The sequence below is a fragment of the Camponotus floridanus genome, unplaced genomic scaffold, assembly GCF_003227725.1.
Source record: "Camponotus floridanus strain SB8 unplaced genomic scaffold, Cflo_v7.5 scaffold24, whole genome shotgun sequence".
Classification (NCBI taxonomy): domain Eukaryota; kingdom Metazoa; phylum Arthropoda; class Insecta; order Hymenoptera; family Formicidae; genus Camponotus; species Camponotus floridanus.
In genome coordinates this window covers 2537844-2563066 of record NW_020229370.1, presented here as the reverse complement: position 1 = coordinate 2563066, position 25223 = coordinate 2537844, and the positions used below count along the sequence as shown (strand labels likewise).

Here is a 25223-nt window from a genome sequence, read left to right as displayed (position 1 = left end):
AAGAAATATGATATTTAACTAATTCTTTCTAATTTAGCCTGTGCTTTTATATTATCATTATTTACGATTAAACATAACGTAACGTATATTCAGTAAATTAGAAATACTTCGTGTTTTTCTTAAATAATTTCTAAGAGAACCGTGAAAAATATAAACTATACGATTTTATACACAGCCAACTATTTAATGAGATAAAATGAATTATTAGGATTGCTATTTATGCGCATCCTTTACATTAAAATAATGACGACTGTTGTTTCCATTGACTTTCATTTGAATTTCATCATTTGAACATTTATTACTTTTATTTATTTTCCTTTAAACTAACAAGTTTCATGAGATTCTGTCTTTATAAATTTATTGCCAATCCAAAGACAGAGTCGTGCTTTGGACAGATTGTGAATTACATATTAATTACAATAATGGTACATGTTATGCTGTTTCATTTCTCTGTTTCGATCCATTGACTGTAACTATTATGATTTTAATCGTGATGTTATTTCAATCGAGATACATCTTTTTTCTGAAAATATCTCTTCAGAACCCGGATGGAGAAAAATAGAGAAAGCTACAATAACTTCGCTCGTTTTTCGCTCAATTCATTATTTTTAATTTTTATCTCGAATCTTACATACAATATATCTATATATGTATGTTTTAGTCTCTCTTTTCACAAATGCTCGTCCCTCCCTACGGAGGGGAGGTGATCTTTCGCATCACTATATATAACATTACGCACTCATGTGCTAAGGACAATTAATAATTACGATACGTATAAAAATATAATCCTTGATATTAATGAATTATTATTATGCATTAAGACATTAACGATGATGTGAGTGCCGAATTAGGCACACCGCGTAAAGACATCCGCCGCCTTTCAGGCTGAATACCTGAAGGTCGAATTAGACGCTAAGGGGGTAAATGAGGTAAAATGTTCTCAGGTGAGGGTGTATCATGGGAATCATTGCTTCTAGATGTTACTCGTTGATGATAATAATTATTGGAGGCAGCAACGGCAGAGACGGTGGAATTAGTAGTAACTGTATTTGTCGAGCCAAGGCCTGTAACCATTGTCGTAGATGTAGTAGCTGTGGTAGTGTTGATCGTTATCGTCGTGATGACAGAAGAGGTAGGTTGACTTCGAGGCGTTAAATCGCTCCAGCGGTCTGCTAGCGGATTTGTACAACTCGATTCAGACGAAGGATGAGAATCTAGGTGACGTGTTGACGACGAACAATACGTTGGTGTAGTTAAAGCGCTGGCATTGCACATTGATGAGGATATGGTAGCTGCGACCGATGTTACCATGGGCGGTGGTGGTGGAGGTAGAGGTGGAGGTGGCGGCGGCGGCGTTGGACCATTGATCTCTGCCAATGGATCGACTGCATTTCCATCCCAAACCTCTGTAGATTTGGATTCGTCATTATTAATCACGTTGGTGCTGGATCTTTGCCGTTTAGCGTCACCGTACAGCAAACAATGGACGTTGGGTGAACTGCTGCGATCTCGTACTCCCTCTTGTTCCTCGAGGAATCGGTCCATATAGTCCCTGCTTGCGATTTAATAGTTCTGTCATTCACGCTTGCAATAATTGGATTAACAAAAGCTATTACATTCCAAAGTGTATTAATTGGTGTAATGTTATTATCGAACATTGTATCAGGCCCAATTTCTTCATAGATTGTAAACATGTATACCATATTAAACATACGTGCATATCTCTATTTCAAAACTTTGTGTTTTGGTATAAAGCTCAATTACAATAGAGAAAATACTCACGTGATACCAGGATGCAGAGCATACTTTTTCTTTTCTAATCGAGCTTTGTACGTAAATATGTCGTGCCGTTCTGTTTTCTTCCACAAGTAATAAAATTGCACTAATTCTCCCACAGATCTCGTTCTCACCTATAAATGTAAGAAAAATTTTCTTGTTATAAATCACTGCAATGCAACTCATTATTAGTCACTAAAAAAATCTCAATAGTTTCTACACGATTTGTAGTTTTTATATGATAATTTATACAAATAAGTTGATTTTATGATGTGATAAATATTATTCATTTCAATTCCTCATTTCTTTTCATTTTTTTACACATACGAAAAAAAATATTATAGCATTTTATAATATAATATTTATAGCATTTTATTAGCACTATATAATGTTATTAACAATTTTTCATCCAATTTTGTATTGTGAAAAAATTAAACTTTATTATGCACCTTATTCTTCTGTATAAGATGAAAATCTTTTCCATAGGTGCGCAATCCAGATTCAAAATTATGACATTCCTCTTCTGACCAAAGACTCACTGCATCTGTAGGAGGAAGTACATTCATTCTACGTCTTCGTAATGCTTCATCGAGATTGTAACCGCATTGCAATAGAAGATATAAGGCTTGCTCGTCATCCCTAATATGAGATCCAGCCGGTAATGAGCCGCCTTTTACCGCTGGAAGTTGCGCGCGTTCCAAGAATTCTTCCGTGTCTTCTTCAGATATATGACTGGGATCCCACAACATTTTATCTTCATTCTCATACGGCAATGCATCGTCGTAACGACACAGTCCTTCTGGTATTGCTGCTTGGTAATCAGTGCCAACCATGATTGTCTTCTTCCATTCTTCTTCATCTGGACTGTAATCACAATCGTCCTCTTCTTCTTCGCTTTGCGGCCTCGAAACACTTCGCAATAATCTCGAACTGCCACTGCCTATTCCCGCACTGACTATCCTATCTTCCGGACCATCTATCGCACCACTAGCGCTACCTTCTTCAACAGTACTGTCGGCAGCACTAGCTGCACCTAAATTAACTATACCGTCGCATGTAATAGCATTAGCGCCTACTATCGTAGGCGAAGATCTAGTTTTCTTTCCATTTCCGCTTCGAGGGTCACTCATCGAACATTCTTCAGCTTCGACATCTTCATCGTCGTCTTCGTCATCGTCGATCCTACGCTTTCTGTTATCCCTGTTGCCTATTCCACTGCTATTGCTTTTCATTGTTGAACCTGGCAAAGATGCCTTGTCTTTCCCTTTCACCAACATTTCTGTGTAGAATTGCTTGAGGTCCGGCTCATTGCTGGCTGCATCAGCCTCGTCGTCATCATCGTCGTCGTCCGCATCGTTGTCACCTTTATCCGAGTAATGCTCCTCGGTCTCAGGATCACCGCTCCCAGATGGCAGCAACATGTGATCAGAACTGTTTGAGTTCTCCGTCGAGGGATCACCGTATCCATACATGGCAAGTAGATCTTTCAGTGGCATATCACCTTCCTTACACGACAAAACAGAAAAAAATAGATCATTATTACATCAAGCATATTTTATGGGCTAAACATGGAATCTCACTACGAGAACGCACTTTGAGTCCAAAGTGTTGCGGAAACTTATCATAATTGTAATTATTTATGGGCTCGATTTTTTCATTTCTCAGGCTTGATCCTAGAATAGTCGGGATCAGAACTTGGTTACAAAGTGACAAATGCATATACATATGTACAAAGTGCACAGTCTCAGATATCAATAGAGATATACCTTTTGCAAATTGGACAACTCGTTGTGAGAATCTTCACTACCTTCTAATGCTTCTTCTTCATCCAATGTTCGTTCATCATCAAAATCATTTACCATCATTTCTGTTGCAGGACCACCCATATCAAAATCTCGATCTGCCCTGTACGAAACATACATTGTTATAAATAACAAAGAATGCTGCAGAATCTTTATAATATAAATAATCTTTATTATATTCTCAATACGGTTCTAAGTTCTTTTTATATGCGAGAGAATGTTATGAGATTGACATTAGTCGCTACATGGATGGATGTAAACTTACATGGTTCTACGTTCCCTATTCACTCAGATTGGAACATAACACACAAATGGTATACACACATCAATGCATAGACGACGCACCAGAATGTATCACCACATACAATCACCATATACAAGAACTATGCTTTTCAACAGTCTACATTATCATACCATTCTTCTGACGCAGAGGGTGGACAAGTTAGAGGCTGGCCTTGTAACTTAGCACATTTGATTCTATTGTCCGATGCAGGCGGGATAAAATGAGAGATACATTTACGTAGAGTGTGCTGTGGAGTTTAACCTCAAACTGGATTGATATTCGCGTCACGGTAGTACTCGCAACACTAATGCGTACAGTCTTGCATAGTGGCAATTGATATTTCGCAGATCATCACTGGATACTCTCTCGGTCTCGGATAATAGATTTCGTCAATTCTTTTGCTTACAAACACCGAGAAATCGCGAGTCCCTCCCCTATTGTTCACAGGTTCAACAACAAACCCCTGTCTTTCTCTCAATTCGAACAATCGAAATGTCACGAATTCTTTAAGGCACAATTTTTCATTGAGCGAGCATGATTCGTAACAACCACGTACGGCACATATAGAGATCGTTAATTATTAAACGACTCTTTAACAAAAAGACGCACACTACATTATTTATATTCGTCGCATTCACCCCTCGGCTTGTGTATGTTCCGAAAACGAATGCGAGTCGAGAAAGCGTCGTTACGGCCATTACCGCGAATATCTAGATTCTTCAACAGCCGGGAAGTAACACGTTCCTCGTAACATGATTGGTCGATGTATAATTTGTCCATTGTCAGAGCAGAGAATTTTCAAACTAGGTTTTTCACTCTGCTATTGGCTGCGTTCAGCGGATTCAACCAAGTAGTAATCGAATGTGATTGGTTTTTATTTTCAGATCCGGCCAATCACCGTCGAATTATATCGATAAATCTAGTAATGGCCGCATTCAGCGGACTCAACAGTTGGGTAACATTACTAGATTTTCTGACGTAATTCGACGCTGATTGGTCGGACCTGAAAGTAGAAACCAATCATATTCGATTGCTACTGTACGTCTATGGTATGTACAGCATATATATATATATATTAGGTATAACAACGTTTCGAATATTTGACAAGGCGTGTCCATTGTGTGTATGATTTCACGCGAAAGTTTTTGCATATACATCGAGTTTGCAAGTTCAATAAGTGAATACATATTTGTATATGAAAATATGTGCATATAATTTGTAAAAGCGTCTCTTGCAATATTAATATGAAAATCGTAAATCTCTGATAAAAATTTTACTGCGAATATATTATATATAAATTTTTTCTATTAAATTTATATCACTGTTTTATATTATTGTTGTTGTTGCATTTATTGACGTAGTATAATCATTGATGAAATAATATATGTATTTATGTAGAATTTAACCTGAACATTAGCAAAATATTAAAGAATATTTACAATTTTGCTATTCTGTTTATATGATGTGTGTGTGCACATGTATGTATTCCAGAAGAATTATATATCATTGAATACGTATCATTGTGATAATACACATTGCAATTTATAAGAAAACACATACATCATATTAAATATCTCTACAACTTGTAAGTATAAATAATTAAATTAATATCTTACATTGTTTGATACTTAATTGTTTTTTTATTTCGTTTAAGTAAATCAAGATGCATTATGGAAAGAAATCTCCCAGTATGGGAACACCATCTGTATATTCTCATGTAACTACTCGCAGCAGTGCAAATCTTAGATCGTCAAGATCTGCTCGCAGCGTAAAAATTCCATGGTATCAGAAAACAAAACTGACACATGCTTTTATATTCGATATTCAAAGGGGTGCTATGTTTACTGCTATATTTTCATTGGTATGTTTAGCAAAGCTATTTTTACTTTAGAAATTGTTTAAATAATACGAAATAAATTATAGATTAAATAATACAAAATAAATGTTTTTTTTTTTTTAGTGTCTGGCCTTTTTCACAGTGTGTACAGCTATTTTTGATATCTACTGTCTGTCACAAGCTGCACCTGGTTCTACGCATTATGGATATTACATCATATCATATGAATTTGTTTATGTAGGCAATCAACATGGTAAGCATAATTTTTAACTTTAAATATACTTGATGCTTTATATACGTATAAGAAGAAATAATTTTAAAAGTTGTTTAAACAACTGATGGAAATGTGCAATAAAAATATTGATTTGTTTTTTTTCCAGTTCGTAATGCATTAATTGTATTTGCATTGTTCTCCATGTTGGGTGGAATAGTTGTCTTTGTAACTTCCTTGATGTTGATCACAGCTTTACGGAAAGAATATGAAAAGAAAATAGTACCATGGCTGTATAGTTTTGCCATATTCACTCTTTTCAGACTATTTGCTTTTATATTTTTTAGCATTGTAAATGATATGATATTTGCCTATAATATCATAATGTGTCTTCTATGGATAATATTTATCTGCATTTCTGCATATGGTTGGCTTGTCATCTATTCTTTATATCTTGAATTGTCCGATTTAACAAGATTAGAGGATCTTGCTCATTTGCGGGTATGATATATAAATTTACTTTATCATATTACATTATAATTATAGTGTGACAAAGAACTTATGAGATGCTAAATTATTTGAAATTTTACTTTTTCAGATTGGTACAATGCAATCTTTAAATGCATCAACGACACATTCTATTGCTGGTTCTCGACCAACAACGCCTCATAGCGTAGTATCTACTTTGCCTGTTAAGTAAATCTTACATAATATATAAAACTTATTCATAATAATTTTATATATATAGTGGATAAAAATAGTATTTTTTTGGACGTTTTTTTTCTTTTTTTGAGAATTTTATGCTAGAGAATTTTATATTAGAGAAGAAAAATGTTACACAAAATACTTCATTTTATATATATTAAGGCTGCGTTCCAAAATTCACTGCCACTAATGAAAATCTATAGTTTACATGACGTACACTATAGATTTTCAGTACTGGCAGTGAATTTTGGAACACAGCCTAAATACAATTGAAATATATTTTGGTGAAAACATTTTGGAAAATGAAAACTTTTTCCAAAATATATATTTTCTCCTTAAACTATTCTAAACAAGGTAGAGTTCCAAATAAATACTTTTTTCAACTACTACTTTTCATATATATATATTTTCTGCTTTTATATATATAATCAAATAATTATTTGAGGTAAACAATGATAATTAACAATTTTGTATATATAGATTAGTTGCACAAAGAACTCAAAAGAGTTATATGCAATTTTTTTTATAGTTGTACTGCTTTTTTAAAATTTTTATAAGAAACAGATTAATCAACATAATATGTAAGTTATATAAATTTTTATTTGCTATAGCAATGACATTTATTAGCATATATAATCTCGAACTTATATATTATTATGATTCCGTCCATATATAAAATGCATTAGATTTATCGATATATATATATATTATATATTTGTGACATGTATTATTCCGTCCATTTATATCTCGTAACTAAAATTTTTATATTATCAAAGTGTTCATTATATTAAAAACTAATATATTTACATTTTAAAAATATATTAAGCATTTATACAACTCTGTTTTAATGAATAATACCCAAGTAAACCAAAAACAATGAAGAGGATTAAATCTATCATTTAGTGTATCTGAAACCTGAAATTCATAATCTTTTATTCTAAGTTTCAGTAGTAACATTAATATTTGAAGAATATCATATAAAATATGAATTAGCACAATTATGCACAATTGCAAGTATGAAATTTACCTTAAGAAGAGCATCATAACTAAAATGTACATAAACAAACCAAATGGATTATTATTCTTAGATTGACTTATATAAATTATCAATCAAGAAAGAGGAATAAACTATATTTTATCAAAAAATATAGTTGCAATATTAATCATAAATTTTTTACAGTGTGTTCTAACCATAGCTATTTGCAATATTTTTGCAATATTTTATATTATTACATCAAAATTTTATATTTTTACATTTATTCAATATAATTTATTTAGCATATCTTGCTGTATTAACAGTTTAATTTTTGCACGAATATTAGAAAAAATACATCTCTTATAATATGTAATTTATATTCTTGTATTTGAAATATGGATATACAAATATATATATTTTCGGTCCATTTCTCTTGCGTAATATTTCATATAATCAATATCTGTATGTGAAGGAGGTATTTATGATGTTAGAAGTAATATTATAATGATAAATAAAAAAGAATGTGCCATAAACACGTATTGATATGTACACACATTTGAGTTATATAATGTTAGTTTAAATACCACTGATCGAGATGATAATACATATTCAACAGAGACAGAGGTCTTTTGATTGAACAACTCGTTTTTACAATGACAGATTTTGTTTGAAAGGAATGTTTCGACTCCAAGAAGAGCTTCACTCATGATGATCCTCCTCTGAATCTGTATACGATTCTCGTCCTTCTCTAACAGTTCGACGTCTTCTGGGAATATCTTCTGATGTTACGTGACCAACTAACAAAATTGCTCTACCCAGTAAATTTAATAGGAACACGCTGATCATCGACAAAAACTGCTGGATTATACTGAATGCTCCAGTGGCGATATACATCGCGATGGCTAAACACATGGCGAAGGCCACGTGGTGATAATTATCGCCATTTATTGACACCTGAATCGTGAAGAGTCATAAAGAGATACCGCGATCTACGATAATCTGCCAAATTCATTCATGAGTTCTGTTTCGCAATAATTATCCTGAAAATTCCAAAAAAAATTTCATGTACAATGTAATAGATATATATTTTGTTGTAATATTTTATAGTATCTTATAATATTTTATATACACACAGATATATATATATATATATATATATATATATATATATATATAGTCATACATCTTTATTTATAAAGAACATATTTATGCACATTCTGTCAATATGGACTGAGTAGTATATATATTACACATGAACATTTTACTTTATCATTGCATTACAACATAATGAAATTTGAAAATTATTTATTTTCATTTTTCATATTTTTCGTATTTTCATTTTTCGTTCTTTGCTTTTTCAGAATAACTTTGACATAGCAGTACGTTAATAAATTCCGCGAGATATCGCAAAGTCAAAGTACAAGAACCATTATAAAGTGTATTAATAAGTAATCTTACCAATGGAATTAGATAAACAGTTTTTAAATGAAAACAATATCATATGACTTCTATCGCTGTCATACATACATATATATATATATATATATATATATATATATATATATATATAGTTTATATATATATATATATATATATATATATAAACATATATTTTGTAAATTATTTAATCAGTTAATTTTATGTGTGTGTGATAATGAATTTATTTTAAATATCTTTAAATTTTTTGAAATATTCATTTTATCTTTAATAAAAGACAAAGCGAATTCATGTGTTTATAAGAAATAAGAAAATGATCAAAAATAGCAAAGCAATTCTGATTGAAAATATTCTCGCATTATCTTATCTTATTATCTCTTAAAATTGACATTGCGTTATTACAAGAACTTGTATAATAATGTTATTAGTAGATTATGTCACTGAATTGAAGTCTTTGAAATGTGCAAATAGTTGGACGTCACGAAATGTCAGTGTTCAACACAAACAAATTCGATTAAGAAAATATATATACAATAAACAAGATAAATGATGCACCTGAGGTAATCGAGCTTAATAAAAATACAATATAAATGAATTAAATTCACAGTATAAATGAATTTAATACGATATAAATGAAAAGTATCTGTCTTTCTAATTTTTTGCAACTATTTGTTCTGATTCAAGATTCAACTTGCACACATTTAAGCGTTGCTCCACAATGATGCGATACTCTGAACGCCCTCGTAAAGGGGTGCGGGCTCATTCCCGCGAAGAGCGCATATCCACCCAGTCATATGACTGCAACTGTGCTTCTAGAATTTATCGATTTCTGTAAGCTCCGATGTTCCTTGGTGGAAGATGACGCCATGAACGACTACTCATTGGACGGTATCGACTTTGAACTTCCGCCATTGGTCGGCAAGCCGGTATAAACGCTGCTTTCTCGTATTTTCTTTCAGTTGTGTTGTTGCCCACTCACTGTACACTTGGTAAGTGATCTGCGATTTTTCTTTTCTTTTTTTTAATTTTACAATTTTTATTAAAATCACGCAATCGAAATCGACATGTACCATTTATTTACCTATTTCTATTTATGTTTTATTTTTCTCATTGAAAACTAAACAATCTTTTCTCTCTTGTTTCTGGTGTCTTTAAAGATATTAATATTTATCAAATGTATGTAAATGTATGTAAATGTATTTGTTATATCTTTTCAATATCTTAATTATTTTTCACATTATATATAGCGCTTTCAAGGTTGATTACGACATGACGATCATAGTGTAAAGACAGATGTAATATCAACGATATATATCGTGTGAAATATCCTTTGTTTCATGTTGGGGTTTGACCACTCGGCAAAAAATCAATGGCCGGTGACATTTGGATTGCAAATGACGTTTCATGATGTTTGTCGTGTCGAAACTCATATCGAACTCGTGAGACACGACAGCTGATTATAAACTATAAATTTAATACATTTGATGTATATACATTTTGTTGGAAAATAATTTCTTACACAATTCAGTTTATAGTTTTATAGCAAGTATTTGTTGAATATTTCAAATATAAAACGAAAAAATGCAATGATGAATGGAAAGAGAGTCCATGATTAATTTTATAAATATGATACATAATTTGTTTTGCAACATTTGAAGGAATATTAATATTTTGTGATTAGCATCATTTCAATTGATCTTGCTCGCAATTAAAAAACCATAAGAAGTTTTCAAAAAATATTTTTATAATATTTTCAAAATAACATCGAGATTAATTTTTATCTCAATTTAAATTTCTCTTTTGAAGAGATGCATTTCTTCTAGATCATAATAATGGCTCGTGAAATAGATATTATGATATTAAGTATGTAATATATTATTTCTTCAACTAATTATAATTTTAACTAACGTTGACCGACATTATAACACGCGAAAGTCGACTCGTCGAGCATGCGTTGTGCGGTACAGTTGCACTCGAAGAGTTTTTCCCACGCAAGCCGGCATCGTTCGTTTAATTCGTACATATATATGTATACACACATTCTCGAATTGGCAATATCGCAAGCAATTTCGCGAAATGCAAGTCGCGTTGCGACAAACGAAGCGGCGTCGATTTGTCGGCGAAGCTAAGCATGTTTCACGGTACATCACGTATATTATGTGTATGAGCATCATTACTGAAAATTTGTCACATCGATTTTTCATACACCCACACTGAGAAATTAATGGCAAATACCGGGAACAAATACTTTCGCGTGCAGCTCAATTGCGGTTTTTATTTCACTTTATTGCATATGACTCATAAGTCATTTCGCGTGACCATCGACTCTCAATGGTTCGATTCTTTGCGACAGTCCTCGAGAAAAATAAGGTAAAAGCAGTTTGACACACATGCTACGAATCATCTATATATAATCTATATTAAATCGGTATATTATTGATAATTCATGTTGAAATTTGTATCAATAAATCACAATTTTATATAACTAATTCGAGAAAATGTAAGAGAATTAAGAATAATATTAAAATTTTTTTTCAAGATTAACAGAAATATCGCTACGTTGGAAAATAATAATATTTGGAAATCTTTTTCGATACGTGTATGTTCTGTACTTTCCTGCCATACAATGACAGGAATAATCAATATGCACCTTTTGTTTTGCATCGACGTATTCTCGTGCGCAAGAAAGTTGCAAAATTTTCCAGAATTATCTTGATTTCTTTGAAAGAGGGATAACAATCATACAATTACTTTACCTTTTTATATTTTATATATTTTATATAATTATATATAATTTATATATTTTATTTAATTTTATATAATTAATATATTTTATATTTTATATAATTATCTTTTTATATTTTGCAATTTTTAATTTGTTCTATTTTCGCAATATAAGGCAAGAAATTATGTAAAAATTAAGATTTATGATAAAGAAGAATGACTTTGAAATGTAAAACAATTTTAAAAATTTCAGCAAATTTTTTTTATTACTTCAAACTACATAAAATTCCACAACAATTTAATCATATCATTCGTTGTAAAAGAAACGTACTTGAATGAAACTCCGCAAACATCGAATGACGGAGGCACGGCATCGATGCGACATAAATTTCGTCACACAGCAAATATTTCAAACGTGGACTTTGTACTGTGGCTCTAGCACGATGACACTTATACCTTTGCATCGTATTTGCATTAGTAAATTATAAAAAATACGATGATTATTTCAAACTGCGTATTACAACAAGTAATTCGTAGATATCTTAGCAACGTCGCAGTCGACTAGATAAGTTAGTTTATTATGTACATAAAAGTCGAACGAGGAAGTGGGATAGCGTTATTGACGCCCAGTAACGTCAGAAGTCAATTTCGAATTTAGCCTTTAAAATAAGACGAAAGTTCGAAGTCCGAATAACAATTTCTTTTATTAGATCAATTGCGGCAGATTGTATGTATACAACGATTGCATAATTGATTACTTAAATCCAATAACAAACCAGTCGCATGACTAGATATACGCAAAACAAGACGATCGAGCAAAGTCTGCTCGCGAATCGCGTTTCGATGCGTTCTTTGAACTCTGGAGGCGTCACTCTATCTCATTTATTTAGTCTACTCGTCTATATTTATTCACAGTTATCATTAATTTATGTAATGATTTTTAATTAAATATGTAAGGTATATAAGTGTTCTGATTCTCTCTATGTAAACAATGATTCAAATACTGTTACGGCCTCTTACGCAATATTTATTCAAACACTTGAAGACCGATATAAACCACAACATACACTTATTCGAAAAAAATAGCAAACAGTGTTCACTACAAATGAATACTCTCTCCCGTTGGCGGACGACCAAGTCGACCAACATTCTCTTTTCATTCTCGGTGTTCTATTTCGGTATTCGAGAACTTGGTGTGCTGGAAATTTTTCGTATACGCAGAAACAGAGATACCTCCGACGCGGTATCACGTACGCTTCTATAATTTTGAGAAATCTATCGAATCTAAATCGTGAGACACATACCGTGATAAACGGAAACGAATCAATTGATCGTGTTTAACATTACGGTATAAATTTAATAATTCTTATCTAGATAATTTTTGTCGCGTGTACTTCGCTTGCGGTCGAAAACAACTTATAATATCCATAAAAGTGAATATTAATTTACGTTGATTCTCGATAACGAATCGATCTGTTATTCTCGATGCAATATATTTTCGCGCTTATCAATCATTTTATGTTGTTGAAGTCCAATCTGTAAAATAAAAGTAGCAGCTACAGCGTTCGATCGCATCGATCCGATTGACTTTCGTATCGGAGTACTGTACCTTCTCTCGCATCGGTTTTGTTCACAGGAGAATAGTATGTATAAAGAAGTTCACAATCAAGAAATCAAACACGAGTGCTCGCGATCGGGAGGACTCCACGCTTATCCCGATCACTTCAGGGAACCGCACCTTTAAAACCACGTTGGATTCATGAACGTCTGAAGGTTCCTCTCTTCGTCCTCTGGTAGGACCTTGTATATAGTGTACATAGAATCGTTCGAGAACAAAAGGAAATCCCTTGCTGGAGGAAGACGAGCGAACTCGAGGGATCGCACTCTTGTCGCGCGAGGAGAAAATCAACACCGCGAACACCTTCAGCTACACGCGTCAGCGGTAATAAAAGGGAGAGATAAAAAATAACGACCGCATCATGAAGCAAGGAACGTCGGAAGATTTTTCACTTGGCTTCAAGTTGCTTACCGCTGGCACGGCAGCCTGCATCGCCGATTTAGCTACCTTTCCGTTGGACACCGCCAAAGTCAGAATGCAGGTAAGCGGTAAAATAATTCTCGCTATCGTTCATTTTCCGTAAGATTTCTTTCTCTCTTTTTACGATCGATATCATGATTTTTCAAGATTGCGGGGGAAGGACAAGCTCTATTGCTAGCATCGGCGGAAGGTTCAGTTTTTGCAGTAAGAGCGAGCCAGCCGGGATTGTTCCAGACCATCGGGAACATCGTTAGATTCGAAGGCGCAAGGTACGTTGTTCATTATCCTTAATGATAGTTTAAGGAACGCGAGGTGGTAGGTAAAACATTATTCATTTAATTTATTAATGTTTGTATAAAATATCGCGATACGCATATATATATATCTATACTCGGATTTATATAGGGTTTTTGCCTAAGCGATGATTCGATTTAATTAGAAACTGCTCATAGAGCTGTTTAGATAATCGTTTCATATTCAAGTATCAATCTCTCTGAAATGATGATATATGATATTTCGTAATACACAGACTTATTAATCAGTCTTCTTGTTTCGGCGTGTGCCAGATTGAGCTGATGAATTTTTTCGTCATTTAACATGATTAAATTAAAATTTACATGCTAGAATTTCACGAAATTGCATGCATGAAAATATTAATTTAGAAATTAATGTTAAATGTGTGTCGAATCAAATTTCAAGATGATTTTGCAAATGATGAATTAAATATTAAAGTAGATTTAAATGTCAAAAACGATTTATCATCATTACATTTTTTCTTATTTTTTTTTGGTATGATTTGTGATTGCAATGATAACATTATATATTTACGATGCAAGTTTGCCACGTGGAGTGTCTTTCTTTAAGCCTTGACGTAACCGATCATTATTCAACAGCTCATACTCCACATATGAGTAAAGAAAGGATCGATGTAAAATGATCGCGATTTCGTGCTTTCCATCGAAATGTCTTTCGATACTTCTGGCACATGCGTAAACAATACTTTCTGCTTATTATGAGAAATTAATCTAGAGAATTAATTTCTGGATAAATATTTTTTTTTAATTTTGTCTTTCAATCAGATGCCATGGACAAGTGCTTCCGATGCTCACCTATGTTGTAGAGGAATTTGTATAAGATAATTGAAGAAATGCAATCAGCTACCAAAAATTTATCACTAATTCGGCGAGAAAAATTGAACAATGTAGAGCAAAATAAGCAAAACAAGCCTTGTCGATGACACTCCCATCGAGATTTCTCCTGCCGTCTCATTATTTTGATTATTTTATTTCTTTTTCGCACGTGGATTGTCTCTTTTTCATATCTCGTGATTATTTGCAAAAATTGACGAATTATATTTTTACTGCCTTTCTCCTTTTTACGTGAGATATTTATAAATTCTTTATTAATTTTTGCAAGATAATTCGAGTTGCGATATACCGGATGTAAAACGAACGAATACGTGATATTTCACATAAACTTTCTTATATGCCACGTGAAATATTGCGAAATTTTCTATCATTCGATAACGTAATAAGATAGTTGGGAGAGACAATCTACTTATCCCTCTTACATCGTATGTTTCTCTTAAGTTCTCACGCAGCTTCTCTCCTTTTTCTCAGTTTTTCTTTTATACTGTGTACCTTATCTAGCAATGACTTACTTTTCTAACGACCGGTACCTTCCTCGATTGAGTCTTGAATTTCGCGATAACATAATTTATAATCAGCTGACAATAGTGCTCTCTTTCCCATTTATTTCTCGGCTCTCGGGCCGCTTCTCTTTTCTCTTACGCGTCTCCGATCTACAAATCACTTTTCCAACAAATGATATTGATTTTACACTAAAGCGATATTCGATATGTAGAAAAATTATATAAGAGAAAAGCGAAGAAAAAAAATCGCGCGGATGGTGAAAAAAGAGGGAAAAAGGGGAGAGAATAAAAGAAAAATACGCGATATTTATATATATAAGACAATGTAAAAAAAGGACATAGTGAAACAGAGAGCAAAAGAGAGAGAGAGAGAGAAATGTCTTAAAGAAAGATGCCCTGGGGATGTGCGTTTGAGGTGAATTGTGAGGGCGGTGAGCTTGAGCGAGGGTGGTTACAGGAGCCTGTACGGAGGTCTGTCCGCGGGACTCCAGAGACAGATGTGTTTCGCCAGCATACGATTGGGCCTCTACGACAGCGTGAAGTCACTCTACGCTGGAATCTTCGACGGTACATCCAATAAACTCCTAACTTTTTCATAATATATCTTCTACGATATACGAAAGTAGCCGCGCGTAGGATTTCACTTGCATAATATTACACACGTACAGGCACACATTAGAGCACACGTTTCGTCATATTAGTAATATGATATACACATACATATACATATACATTATTATATATATATAATGCATACATTTATAACAGTATTGGACGATATTATAAAAAAATGTCGTGGTTATAAAAGTTATATTTGATCAAATATTTGCCGAAAACAATTATATTTGTATCCAAAGAAAAATAATATGAATAATGTTTCTTTTTGTTTGCGGATACATAACAATTGTAGAAATATTTTCAAAAACAATAAATTTTATGTTATATATTAAATGATATTAATGCGATTTTAATGTTAAAAATAAAATATTAACAAATTCAAATATTGTCGTTCAACACTGATATAAAAACAAAGACATATATTCATGAATGTTAAATTATCATATCGGCGCTCGTTTTATCGACGAAAGTTTTCGCAAGTTCCACGCGCGGATTGGATCGCCTCGGATGGGATGTTCGAAACGTGTGTCCTTCCTTCGTCTCTGTCATTTGCGAGGCTGAGAGAGGCAAGCAAGGGAGATAGAACGAAAGAGTTAACAGTAAGAAAGTGGGAATATGGAAAAGTTTAAAAAGATTAACAAAAGCGCAAATACTTTATTTCTCAAACGGGATTCCGAGTATTTTTTGTAAAAAAAACTCTCTGTATTTGGATAATCGTTACATATTTATTCATTTCGTTTCATTTACGTTCGGAAAAAGTTCCGATTCGTCAAAACGATGTCCGAACAAAATGCCATCGCATTTTGTCTTGAAAAATCTGTAGTACATTTGTTTGGATGTAATAGTTTAAAAAAGTAATTAATAATTTAAGAATCTTTCTCTTCGTCTTTTTGACGAATCGCTGAAACTTTTCCTAATTTTTTTTTTTCGATTTGATATATTTATCTTTTAATCGTTATACTTTCTATAGTGGTTTTTCGATATTCTTGACGATTGTTTGTATATTTTGCGATAATTTTTAATAATTTTTAAAGGCGTGTGTTAAAATAAACTCGCAAAATTCTACGGGTCGTTTACGGTGTGTTCGGGTCGTTCGTATGTGCATATACTTCAATATCAGATATATTTTTACATATTTTTTATACAATTTTAAGTGACATATAATTGAACTGGATGTAATTATCAATGATTTATTTTGAAAATGTAAATTGTATATTTTATCTGATTGATAACAATCTCACCATGATTTATATACATTTTGTATATAAATCAGGCATGCACAGACGAGATCATTTTTTCGACAAGTGAAAGAAAATTCGGATTTGTAATGTTGAGCTTAAAATCTTGGCATCTTATATTTTTTTGTATTTACAAAATTTATTTGCCACGGTTAGTGTTTTATTACATCGACGAATTTTATTTTGTTCACCACGCGATAGCTTATATTTTGACGATAAGTACATTTTATTTTTTGTAATTACGGTAAAGCGACTCTAAGAAATTTATTATGCAAAAAATAAAAAAAAATTAATTTGTAATAAGTAATTGAAGAACATTTAATGAGTAAATAAGAAGCGACCGACGCGCAACCCGCGTCCGTCCTCTCCCGCATCGTTATTAATTTTTTATCTATCGAATCATGACAGCTCTTCATCGTTCGTTTTTATATTTCAGCAGGTAATAATAGGAGCTGCACATCTCTGAACATTGGCGTGCGAATCGCCGCAGGCATCACGACGGGCGCTTTAGCGGTGCTGCTCGCTCAGCCGACCGATGTCGTCAAGGTCCGTTTACAAGCTGGAAATAATGGGCGATCATCGGTGAGGTATAGCTCCACTCTGCAAGCTTACAAGAATATCGCTAGCGTGGAAGGCGCGAGAGGCCTTTGGAAAGGTGAGAAAACTTGTTGCACGTACTTTGTAGAATTTCGCTCAATTTCCCGTTAGGTTTCCCTCTTGTTTTCGTCTCTGTAGAGACTTTTACTTGAAACAGCCTTTAAAAATATCTTTTTATATCGCTGAAATAACTGGACTATCTTATCACGCGTCAGGAACTATGCCAAACATCTCGCGGAACGCTATCGTGAACGTGGCGGAGATAGTCTGTTACGATATCATCAAGGATCTCATCCTGGTCAACGGCTATCTCCGCGATGGGATACCGTGTCACTTGACCGCCGCGACGGCCGCAGGACTTTGCACCACTTTGGCAGCGAGTCCCGTGGACGTGGTGAAGACGCGTTACATGAACAGCGCCCCCGGCGAGTACAAGGGCGCGATGGACTGCGCCATCAGGACCTTCGCCCAGGAGGGCCCATCCGCATTTTACAAGGGTTTCGTGCCGAGTTTCTCGCGCCTGGTTTCTTGGAACATCGTCCTCTGGGTGACATACGAGCAAATGAAATTGCAAATGAAGAAGTGGCATGGCATTGAGTAAAGATCTTCTTGTTCGCCGACTATTCCTCGGGAGATGAAAAATCAACGTAAAGATTCTGTTGTAATATTGTGTTACTTTATCGAAATTCACATTTTCTGTAGAGAATTAGCGTTTACTTAGACGAAACGTGTGCAAATTAAACATAGATAAATCGGAAATTTTTAATCCGCCAGCAAGTACTACGTGTTAATCATAAGATACGATTCCAGCTGATGATGATGAAACATATTCTCGCTGCTTCTTTTTTCTTTGCATATTTTACATGTATTTGCGTATTATCACTGAATTATTATTCAATTTTCTAATTGATTGTTAATCAAATTTTAAACAAATTATTTATATTTTTAAAAATAGTAATATAAAAGCAATAGCAATACTATATAATTTCATGTTTCATTTATTGATGCGGATTTCATTTAAATATGCACAAGTGTATATATAATATTTTGTGGAGACAGTGGAGATTTCTTAGTAATTTGTTACACAAAGTTTGGCTATACACGTCAGTTTTATATACTTATAATAAGGCAATTAGGCCATTTCAGTAAGATAGCTTAGATGATGATTACATGAGCATCATTAATAAAACAGACAATAATGTTATAAAAATTCATTCCGATATCTTTGCTTAAATTTAGCTAGAGTCTCACAGAAAATTTGCAATTATGAATTAAAACAAATCTTTTTTTCAACGTTGCTTTAATTAGTTGATTCATTAACGTAACGTGCAATCTTGTATAACATAATCTCGATTTAGTCAATTAATATTATACAGGGCACAATTTTTATTGTAGTTTAATCGACGAAATATTGTTATTAAGTAATTTAATCCGCGAGCAATTGGGCGTTAAAAATCTGCTATTATCAAATTTTACGTACTCAGATTATTTGTAATTAAATATATTCATTGCCAAGTTTTATAGGACGATAATACTACAGTGTCGTTTTGTAATATATTTGCAATTGTATCGCCGACTTCCGATGACGACAACCGTGCTCGATTTTAAAATGACATATACAAGTATACTATACAAGTATCACATGACTGATTATGCTTAATTAACAAGGTGTATTCTTATACCAAGAATTTTGCAATTTGCTTGCGAAATAATTAAACAAATGCGTAGAATAGAGAAAGCGATATCATCATGAATTCTGCAATATAGAGATATAAAATCAGATAATAATTCATTTTTCCCGTCAAAATTGATTCCATCCTATCAAAACTCCCTCCTATCAAAATTCCATCAAATTTTGAGTTTTTATTGAAATTAGTTTATTGATAATAGTATGTAGCAATTTATTTTTTGTATTTATATTTATAATTACTTTAAAGTTGCACTATTATGTGGTACAAGATAACTATTTATTCCAATATTATATTCAGCATAATTAAACAAAATGATATCTTGGTATATAAATTAGGTTATTATTTTCTAAATTATTGAAAAATAATTTATTTATTTGTTTAAATTTTATCAGCATATAATTACTGTTCAGATTATTCTTGTATCACTATAAAATTTATAATTAATGCTATATTGATATAAGACTCATCAAGAACCTAAGATATAAGATATCGTAAATCATATTTCACTACAGATAAGAGGATCAAAGAGCGAAGTCTCATAAACCTACAGGTAATCACAATTTAATAATATTTATATATTTATTAATCATACGTAAGCGTACAAAGTATAGAGCGAGGTATAATATGAGGGAATGTGTGGTACAACTCCCTTCATTTGATATCGTTTAATATTTTTTCATGAAGATAAAATCCAAAAATTTCTTAAATATAAAAATTTTATATTATTATAATTATTATTTAAATCATTTCTTTTAACGATATATATAAAATTCATGAATTTTATTTTTTCCTAAGTAATCACGTAATCACATATAATTAACATAAGTAGCGTTCTCACGCTATTAACTCTATAGCACAAATAATTTTATTTATATGACAAAATTCAATTTCCAAAATATGTATAAGTGTGCTTTGCAATGTAAATAGATATAAGAGGTAGCGGTTACTAGTTTTAAATAAACATTGTTTAAGATTTTCTCTTAAAAGTTTTCTCGTAAAGTATGACACACTTGATGCTATACTATCAGAACGGAAATTTATATCAATTTTTAAATTTTATACAGACAATTAACTAATAAATTTTATAATTGCTGATACTTGACTAAAATGCGAAGTCTCTTAAGTCTCAAAATCAGATTCATTGGGTTCGCTATCGGAACATACTTCATCATCTATGCAGCCTGTCTCTTCGAGGAGATGTCCTTCCGTGGGAATTCTAAAGGAGACATAAGACATAATTAACGATATTGAATGAAACGATAATAAATGATGAATTGAACGAACAAACTGTTGAACTTAAAAATCAGTAAGTACACGTATGTACACATGTTTAATGATTATTTAACCATACATTTAAAAAAATGACAGTTCTTTGCTTAAGTTGTTATTATCAATATAGGCAAGTTAGTTCGACACCGATAATAACGCAAATGTAACATGAAACAATTTAATGAAAGCGTTAAATTGGCACACGGGTGATCATACACAAATCTTGCCTTAGAATTGTAATTGTTTAATTATCTTGTTTGCTAAGAGGGTGCCATAGTATGATGTATAGCGTGTTTATCCTGAATACATTTCGGAATCTTCCGCGATTTTCGTAAGACGCACTTTCTCGGGCAACAGGCCTGTTCCGTCGAGCTATGTCGAATAACATATTAATCTGTAGAATCTCTTATCTTGATCACAATAATAGAATAATTCACATCTCAAGAAATAGCTCGCAAACTAACAATATGATCTTCGAAAGCGTTGTTTTCTCTTTTGAATGCAAGATATTGAAATCCTTTATATATAAATATATATCCAATGTTCTTCTTTTTTAGTAAGTATTTTGCCAATCGTAAATGCATTCATATTTAATTTAGATTTATTCTTACGAAAATAAATGAAAGCGAAATATTTTCACGTACTTTCCGACAGCCCAATCGTCATCGGCGTCTTTCATCATGGATAGAGCTTGACAGAAATCTTTCCCAATAGCTTTAAGATGCCCTGTATCGAGATGCAATCCGGCCAATGTGCCTTGATCACACCCACAAAAGCTGCTCTCCATCGTATAACTTCTGTTTGAATGAAATATTAATGAGTACTAATGATTATTAATGGTTAATGATAAACTGACATTTTTTGTAATATTTATATAATTGCATTTTATTAAAAATACAGGAGCATAAAATTAGCAAATATAAATGCAAAACAAAAATGTTTCGCGCTATTAATTTTAATGTTAGTCAAAAATTAGTGTACATGATTTTAATTCCGATAAAGAGATCTTTCATATTGGATGTGTTTTCGAAACATTGCATCGAATAACTTTGTTGTTTCAGAATCACATTGCGAATCAGATCGCTGCCTAGTCGTTTTACCTCGAGACACCCAACTGCCGCCATACAGCCACTCTGGCGGTGGATTCCTTATTTCTCTCGACCTTGAAGGAACAGAGCGGCAGAGCGAAAGCCGGCGAGGTCCTCTGCATGAGATGCGGTAACATCTGATACAGAACGAATGCCCAAGAGGATTATTACGAGGTCGCATTCGGTAGCTTTGATGAAAATCCTGAAGTCTTGAGAGGACAAAAACGCCCCTCTCGCGATATTGCTGACTGGTTATCGCTAATTAATGCTCTCAGGATGAAGTGAAATAAATGGCGGTTGTCGCGACGCATAATTGCTCGCGCAAATCGAAAGCTGCGAAAAGTCGCTGAAAGTGACAAACTTCCACTGGATAGAGTCAGTAAATGTAAGATGAATGATCCGCACGCGAACGAAGAACCTAAAAATATTGCCTATAGTCGATTCCGTCGATTCTCTTACCAAATACTGCAGCGGCTGGTCCGGTTTCGCCCTGTCCGCGGCGCTCCAGGAACCCGACCTTGAACAACCGAACAGAAACACGTTCTTCCTCCGCGAGTGGCCGTGATAGTCGACGAAAACGTGGGGCGGCCTCTGAAGCACCCTGGCGCAGTATTCCATCAGGCCCTTGGTGTGATAGATCACCGGGTGGTACATCTGATTGGGATTGCTCCAGCGTCGGTTCAGGTCTTCGTTTGTCAGACCGTAACGATTGCTGTCGACAACGAAAGCAACGTACGTTGTAAGAACGTTAAAAGACATATATCGATGAATGTTACACATAAAGAGACGGAACGCCAGTTCTAGCCGGACACTTCGTCATGGTCGAATGGTGCGATCACGAACGTTTAAAAGCTGAAGTTATTCGAAATGATCTTCGCTCTGCATTACACGTAGTACGATTGTAAGTGTATTATATCGTCAACTGTCTTATGGGAGACCGGAAATTCCAAAGCAGCTTTTTCTGATGTCAGCATATCTGATCATACAACGAGCTTCTTCTAACATTTCAATATTTGCCATGGAAGAATGCATGTGTTTCGATAACATGATGGAATAATTTTAACGTGTGCGAACGTTTATGCAGCAAGTTTCGAGATATTTATGCGTCTCTCCGAGAGAAGTAATTTGCAAGCATTATTTATTAACCAATTTCCTAAGATATTTTCTCAAGTTTACGATATCCGATAATTTCTTGGAAATCTATATATCAAACGCGTCTATCTATATGTATAGGTAAATTATGCAATAATGCGCTTAACGATTCGTCTCAATATATCGTTTGCGATCCAAGAAGGGAGGGACCGCGAGAGATCGTTTTCATTTAAGGATTCAGCCACGGTTAGAAGGACGTTTCCGGCGGCCGGAAGCCGGAGTCAGAGGAAGTGACGCCTTCTATGCGTCGCGCATAGCTAATAGTGGGGTATGGCAGGTGACAACCAATGAAGACGGTCGCTTGAATTATAGCTATTGTCTTGATACCACATATATCGTCCCGTACTAATATCTCGATCCATGGAAAATCAAGCAGACTCGATTTTTTTTCTGACGTAGAAGTGAAAGAAAAGTCAAGTTTTGAGTGAAACGACATTAAAGCATTAAGCTCAAAGCATTCGAAAACTCATACAAACATGCTTCATGTATCTGCGGCATTTAATGGAATAATTATGCATTTATTTATATATAACGCGATTTAAATGAGCACGCATGACAGCTAACGCTGACGTATGTACGCCTGATGACAGTTCCGTCGAGAGAGAAACGTTCACCGACTCGCCGCGTTCGCAGAAGCCGGCGAAAGAGGACAGTCATTCGAGATAATACATCTCATCACGCGCATGCAATGCCAAAAAAAAAACGATTGGTTGTCTCAGAACGCGCAGCGAAACGAAATCGTGAGGGGACGTGCAAGGCGCTTCGTCAGGTAACGCTATTAAGAACATTCAACATCTGACGGCGAGCATTACATCCGCGAAACAGGTCTCCGTCTGGCTCTTTTTCCCGAGCAAGATTCGAACACACGGAACTCTCTCCCAAATTTAAATTCATGAAATAACGTGAGACCTTGCTAAAATTAAATCGGAATTATAAGAAATATAATAAAGAAGCTACATCATCTAAAAATTTCAGTACATATGTATTTATTTATTTATGATATGTATGTAATAGTAAATTTAAATTTTATAATATGTTTATTAATATGTATGTAATAGTAAATTTAAATTTTTACGTAATTGATTATATAAGATAAAAGTACAGGTTCGCAGAGAGCTCGTTTTAATTCGAAAGTACTTCTGAATGTTAGGAATTTTCTCTTCGATTCTTATTCATGGAAATAATGAGATTCCAGTGTAGAAAGAACTCTTACGAGGATGAGTCATATGTTTGGAAACGATAATTGAATGCCTGCACAATGTGAGTGTCGCTGTTTTATTAACCATTCGATGTAATGGGCAGCATCAGTCTCTCTTCGTGCCATCCGCCAATGTCAATGACTCTTCGAGGAGGAGAGAAGCCTTGACTGCAAACTTCTCTCACCTCTAGTGAGATCCTGTACAAATTGTATGCAACCGACCGACTCGTCTCGGACATACACTTCACGTCAAACGTTCAAAGGATACCGCTTGTACATTTATGTGGTATCGCGAATATTTCAAATAAATAGCCATCAAATTCTCTCGTATGTAATTGAGATTATTGAATCAATTTGAAATTGATCCAAGATTCAATTTATCATTGACACTTATCTTTACACGCTTTAATCGACAAGTGCAGGCTATTCATGATAAATGTCGAGATTTTTATCATCGAGCTACGATAACTCAATCGAGATACGTTAACCAATCGATAACCAATAATCTTTAAATCTTTATTAATCTCTTTGTCGAGTTAAGCCGTTATCTCCACTCAAATGTGGCATAAATCTCTGGTAGAAAAACAGTAAAAAATGACAGCTCGAAAAAACAACCGCGAGATATTGGATCTTAGCGAGAATTCTCGGAATAACCGACAAAGAAATCGAGGAAGAGATGAGGGCGCGAGGACTCGGGAAGGTCCGTTCTTGCGATCGTAAAGCGAAATTCTTCGGTTGTCATGGGAACTTCTGCTTTCCTAGGGCCCTTCCTCTACGTGTGCATCGCGTATTTCTTCCGTGAACTCCACTACCATCCGTGTCCGCTCGCATCTATCTCCATCCCGTCTTCTCCGAGCTTGGAAGCATTTTCTCTCCGGGGTTATCCCGAGGTTCGATCGTGCAACAATCTCGTGGCTGGACGTTTTTTTTTT

The 25223-nt window shown here is 33.9% G+C and overlaps 4 protein-coding genes across 18 annotated transcripts in view; 2 read left to right on the top strand and 2 right to left on the bottom strand.

Moving 5' to 3' along the window:
- Window positions 1-22: 22 nt before the first annotated feature.
- On the bottom strand, window positions 23-4540 carry LOC105257132 (mesoderm induction early response protein 1). Of its 4 annotated transcripts, none has more exons than XM_011267558.3 (5): window positions 3844-4540; window positions 3543-3681; window positions 2226-3281; window positions 1783-1910; window positions 23-1555 (listed from the first exon to the last, which is right to left on the bottom strand). In XM_011267558.3, coding segments are annotated over exons 1-5 (1968 nt in total). In that variant the 5' UTR covers window positions 3846-4540; the 3' UTR covers window positions 23-912. The 4 variants fall into 4 exon arrangements, with proteins under 4 accessions (XP_011265860.1, XP_011265861.1, XP_011265862.1 ...); XM_011267559.3 differs by having other exon boundaries at window positions 23-1552; XM_011267560.3 differs by having other exon boundaries at window positions 3993-4540.
- A 650-nt stretch (window positions 4541-5190) lies between these two features.
- On the top strand, window positions 5191-6705 carry LOC105257131. The gene is made up of 5 exons (XM_011267557.3): window positions 5191-5446; window positions 5516-5722; window positions 5822-5951; window positions 6079-6410; window positions 6508-6705. The coding sequence occupies exons 2-5, from the start codon at window positions 5525-5527 to the stop codon at window positions 6607-6609; spliced, it is 762 nt and encodes a 253-aa protein (XP_011265859.1). The 5' UTR covers window positions 5191-5446; window positions 5516-5524; the 3' UTR covers window positions 6610-6705.
- Window positions 6706-9876: 3171 nt separating this feature from the next.
- Window positions 9877-18789, top strand: LOC105257130 (mitochondrial uncoupling protein 2). 3 transcript variants are annotated; one of them, XM_011267555.3, is made up of 6 exons: window positions 9877-10016; window positions 13388-13850; window positions 13937-14058; window positions 15898-16007; window positions 17736-17951; window positions 18109-18789. In XM_011267555.3, the coding sequence occupies exons 2-6, from the start codon at window positions 13731-13733 to the stop codon at window positions 18492-18494; spliced, it is 954 nt and encodes a 317-aa protein (XP_011265857.1). In that variant the 5' UTR covers window positions 9877-10016; window positions 13388-13730; the 3' UTR covers window positions 18495-18789. The 3 variants fall into 3 exon arrangements, with proteins under 3 accessions (XP_011265857.1, XP_019884890.1, XP_011265856.1); XM_020029331.2 differs by having other exon boundaries at window positions 17733-17951; XM_011267554.3 differs by lacking the exon at window positions 9877-10016 and adding an exon at window positions 12710-13099 and having other exon boundaries at window positions 17733-17951.
- Window positions 18790-20383: 1594 nt separating this feature from the next.
- Window positions 20384-25223, bottom strand: part of LOC105257124 (cytosolic carboxypeptidase 1) — a 31128-nt gene continuing 26288 nt past the window's right edge. For 9 of the 10 annotated variants that reach the window (XM_025409062.1, XM_011267539.3, XM_011267540.3 and 6 more), the window contains 5 exons: window positions 22401-22653; window positions 21954-22078; window positions 21498-21650; window positions 21081-21225; window positions 20674-20800 (listed from right to left, as the gene is read on the bottom strand). In XM_025409062.1, the coding sequence (XP_025264847.1) occupies window positions 21114-21225; window positions 21498-21650; window positions 21954-22078; window positions 22401-22653 (643 nt within the window). In that variant the 3' untranslated portion in view covers window positions 20674-20800; window positions 21081-21113. Of the gene's footprint in view, window positions 20801-21080; window positions 21226-21497; window positions 21651-21953; window positions 22079-22400; window positions 22654-25223 lie in introns of all 10 variants that reach the window. The other variant, XM_011267541.3, reaches the window with a different exon arrangement.

Coding starts and splice junctions, on each gene's coding strand:
- LOC105257132 (XM_011267558.3), bottom strand. Junction 3,282..3,542: donor AGTTGTCCAATTTGCAAAAG/GTATATCTCTAT, acceptor TTGTCGTGTAAG/GAAGGTGATATGCCACTGAA. Junction 1,556..1,782: donor GCTCTGCATCCTGGTATCAC/GTGAGTATTTTC, acceptor TTAAATCGCAAG/CAGGGACTATATGGACCGAT.
- LOC105257131 (XM_011267557.3), top strand. CDS start 5,525: ATGCATTATGGAAAGAAATCTCCCAGTATGGGAACACCATCTGTATAT. Junction 5,952..6,078: donor TTATGTAGGCAATCAACATG/GTAAGCATAATT, acceptor TTTTTTTTCCAG/TTCGTAATGCATTAATTGTA. Junction 6,411..6,507: donor AGGATCTTGCTCATTTGCGG/GTATGATATATA, acceptor TTACTTTTTCAG/ATTGGTACAATGCAATCTTT.
- LOC105257130 (XM_020029331.2), top strand. CDS start 13,731: ATGAAGCAAGGAACGTCGGAAGATTTTTCACTTGGCTTCAAGTTGCTT. Junction 14,059..15,897: donor GTTAGATTCGAAGGCGCAAG/GTACGTTGTTCA, acceptor GGGTGGTTACAG/GAGCCTGTACGGAGGTCTGT. Junction 16,008..17,732: donor CTACGCTGGAATCTTCGACG/GTACATCCAATA, acceptor TTTATATTTCAG/CAGGTAATAATAGGAGCTGC.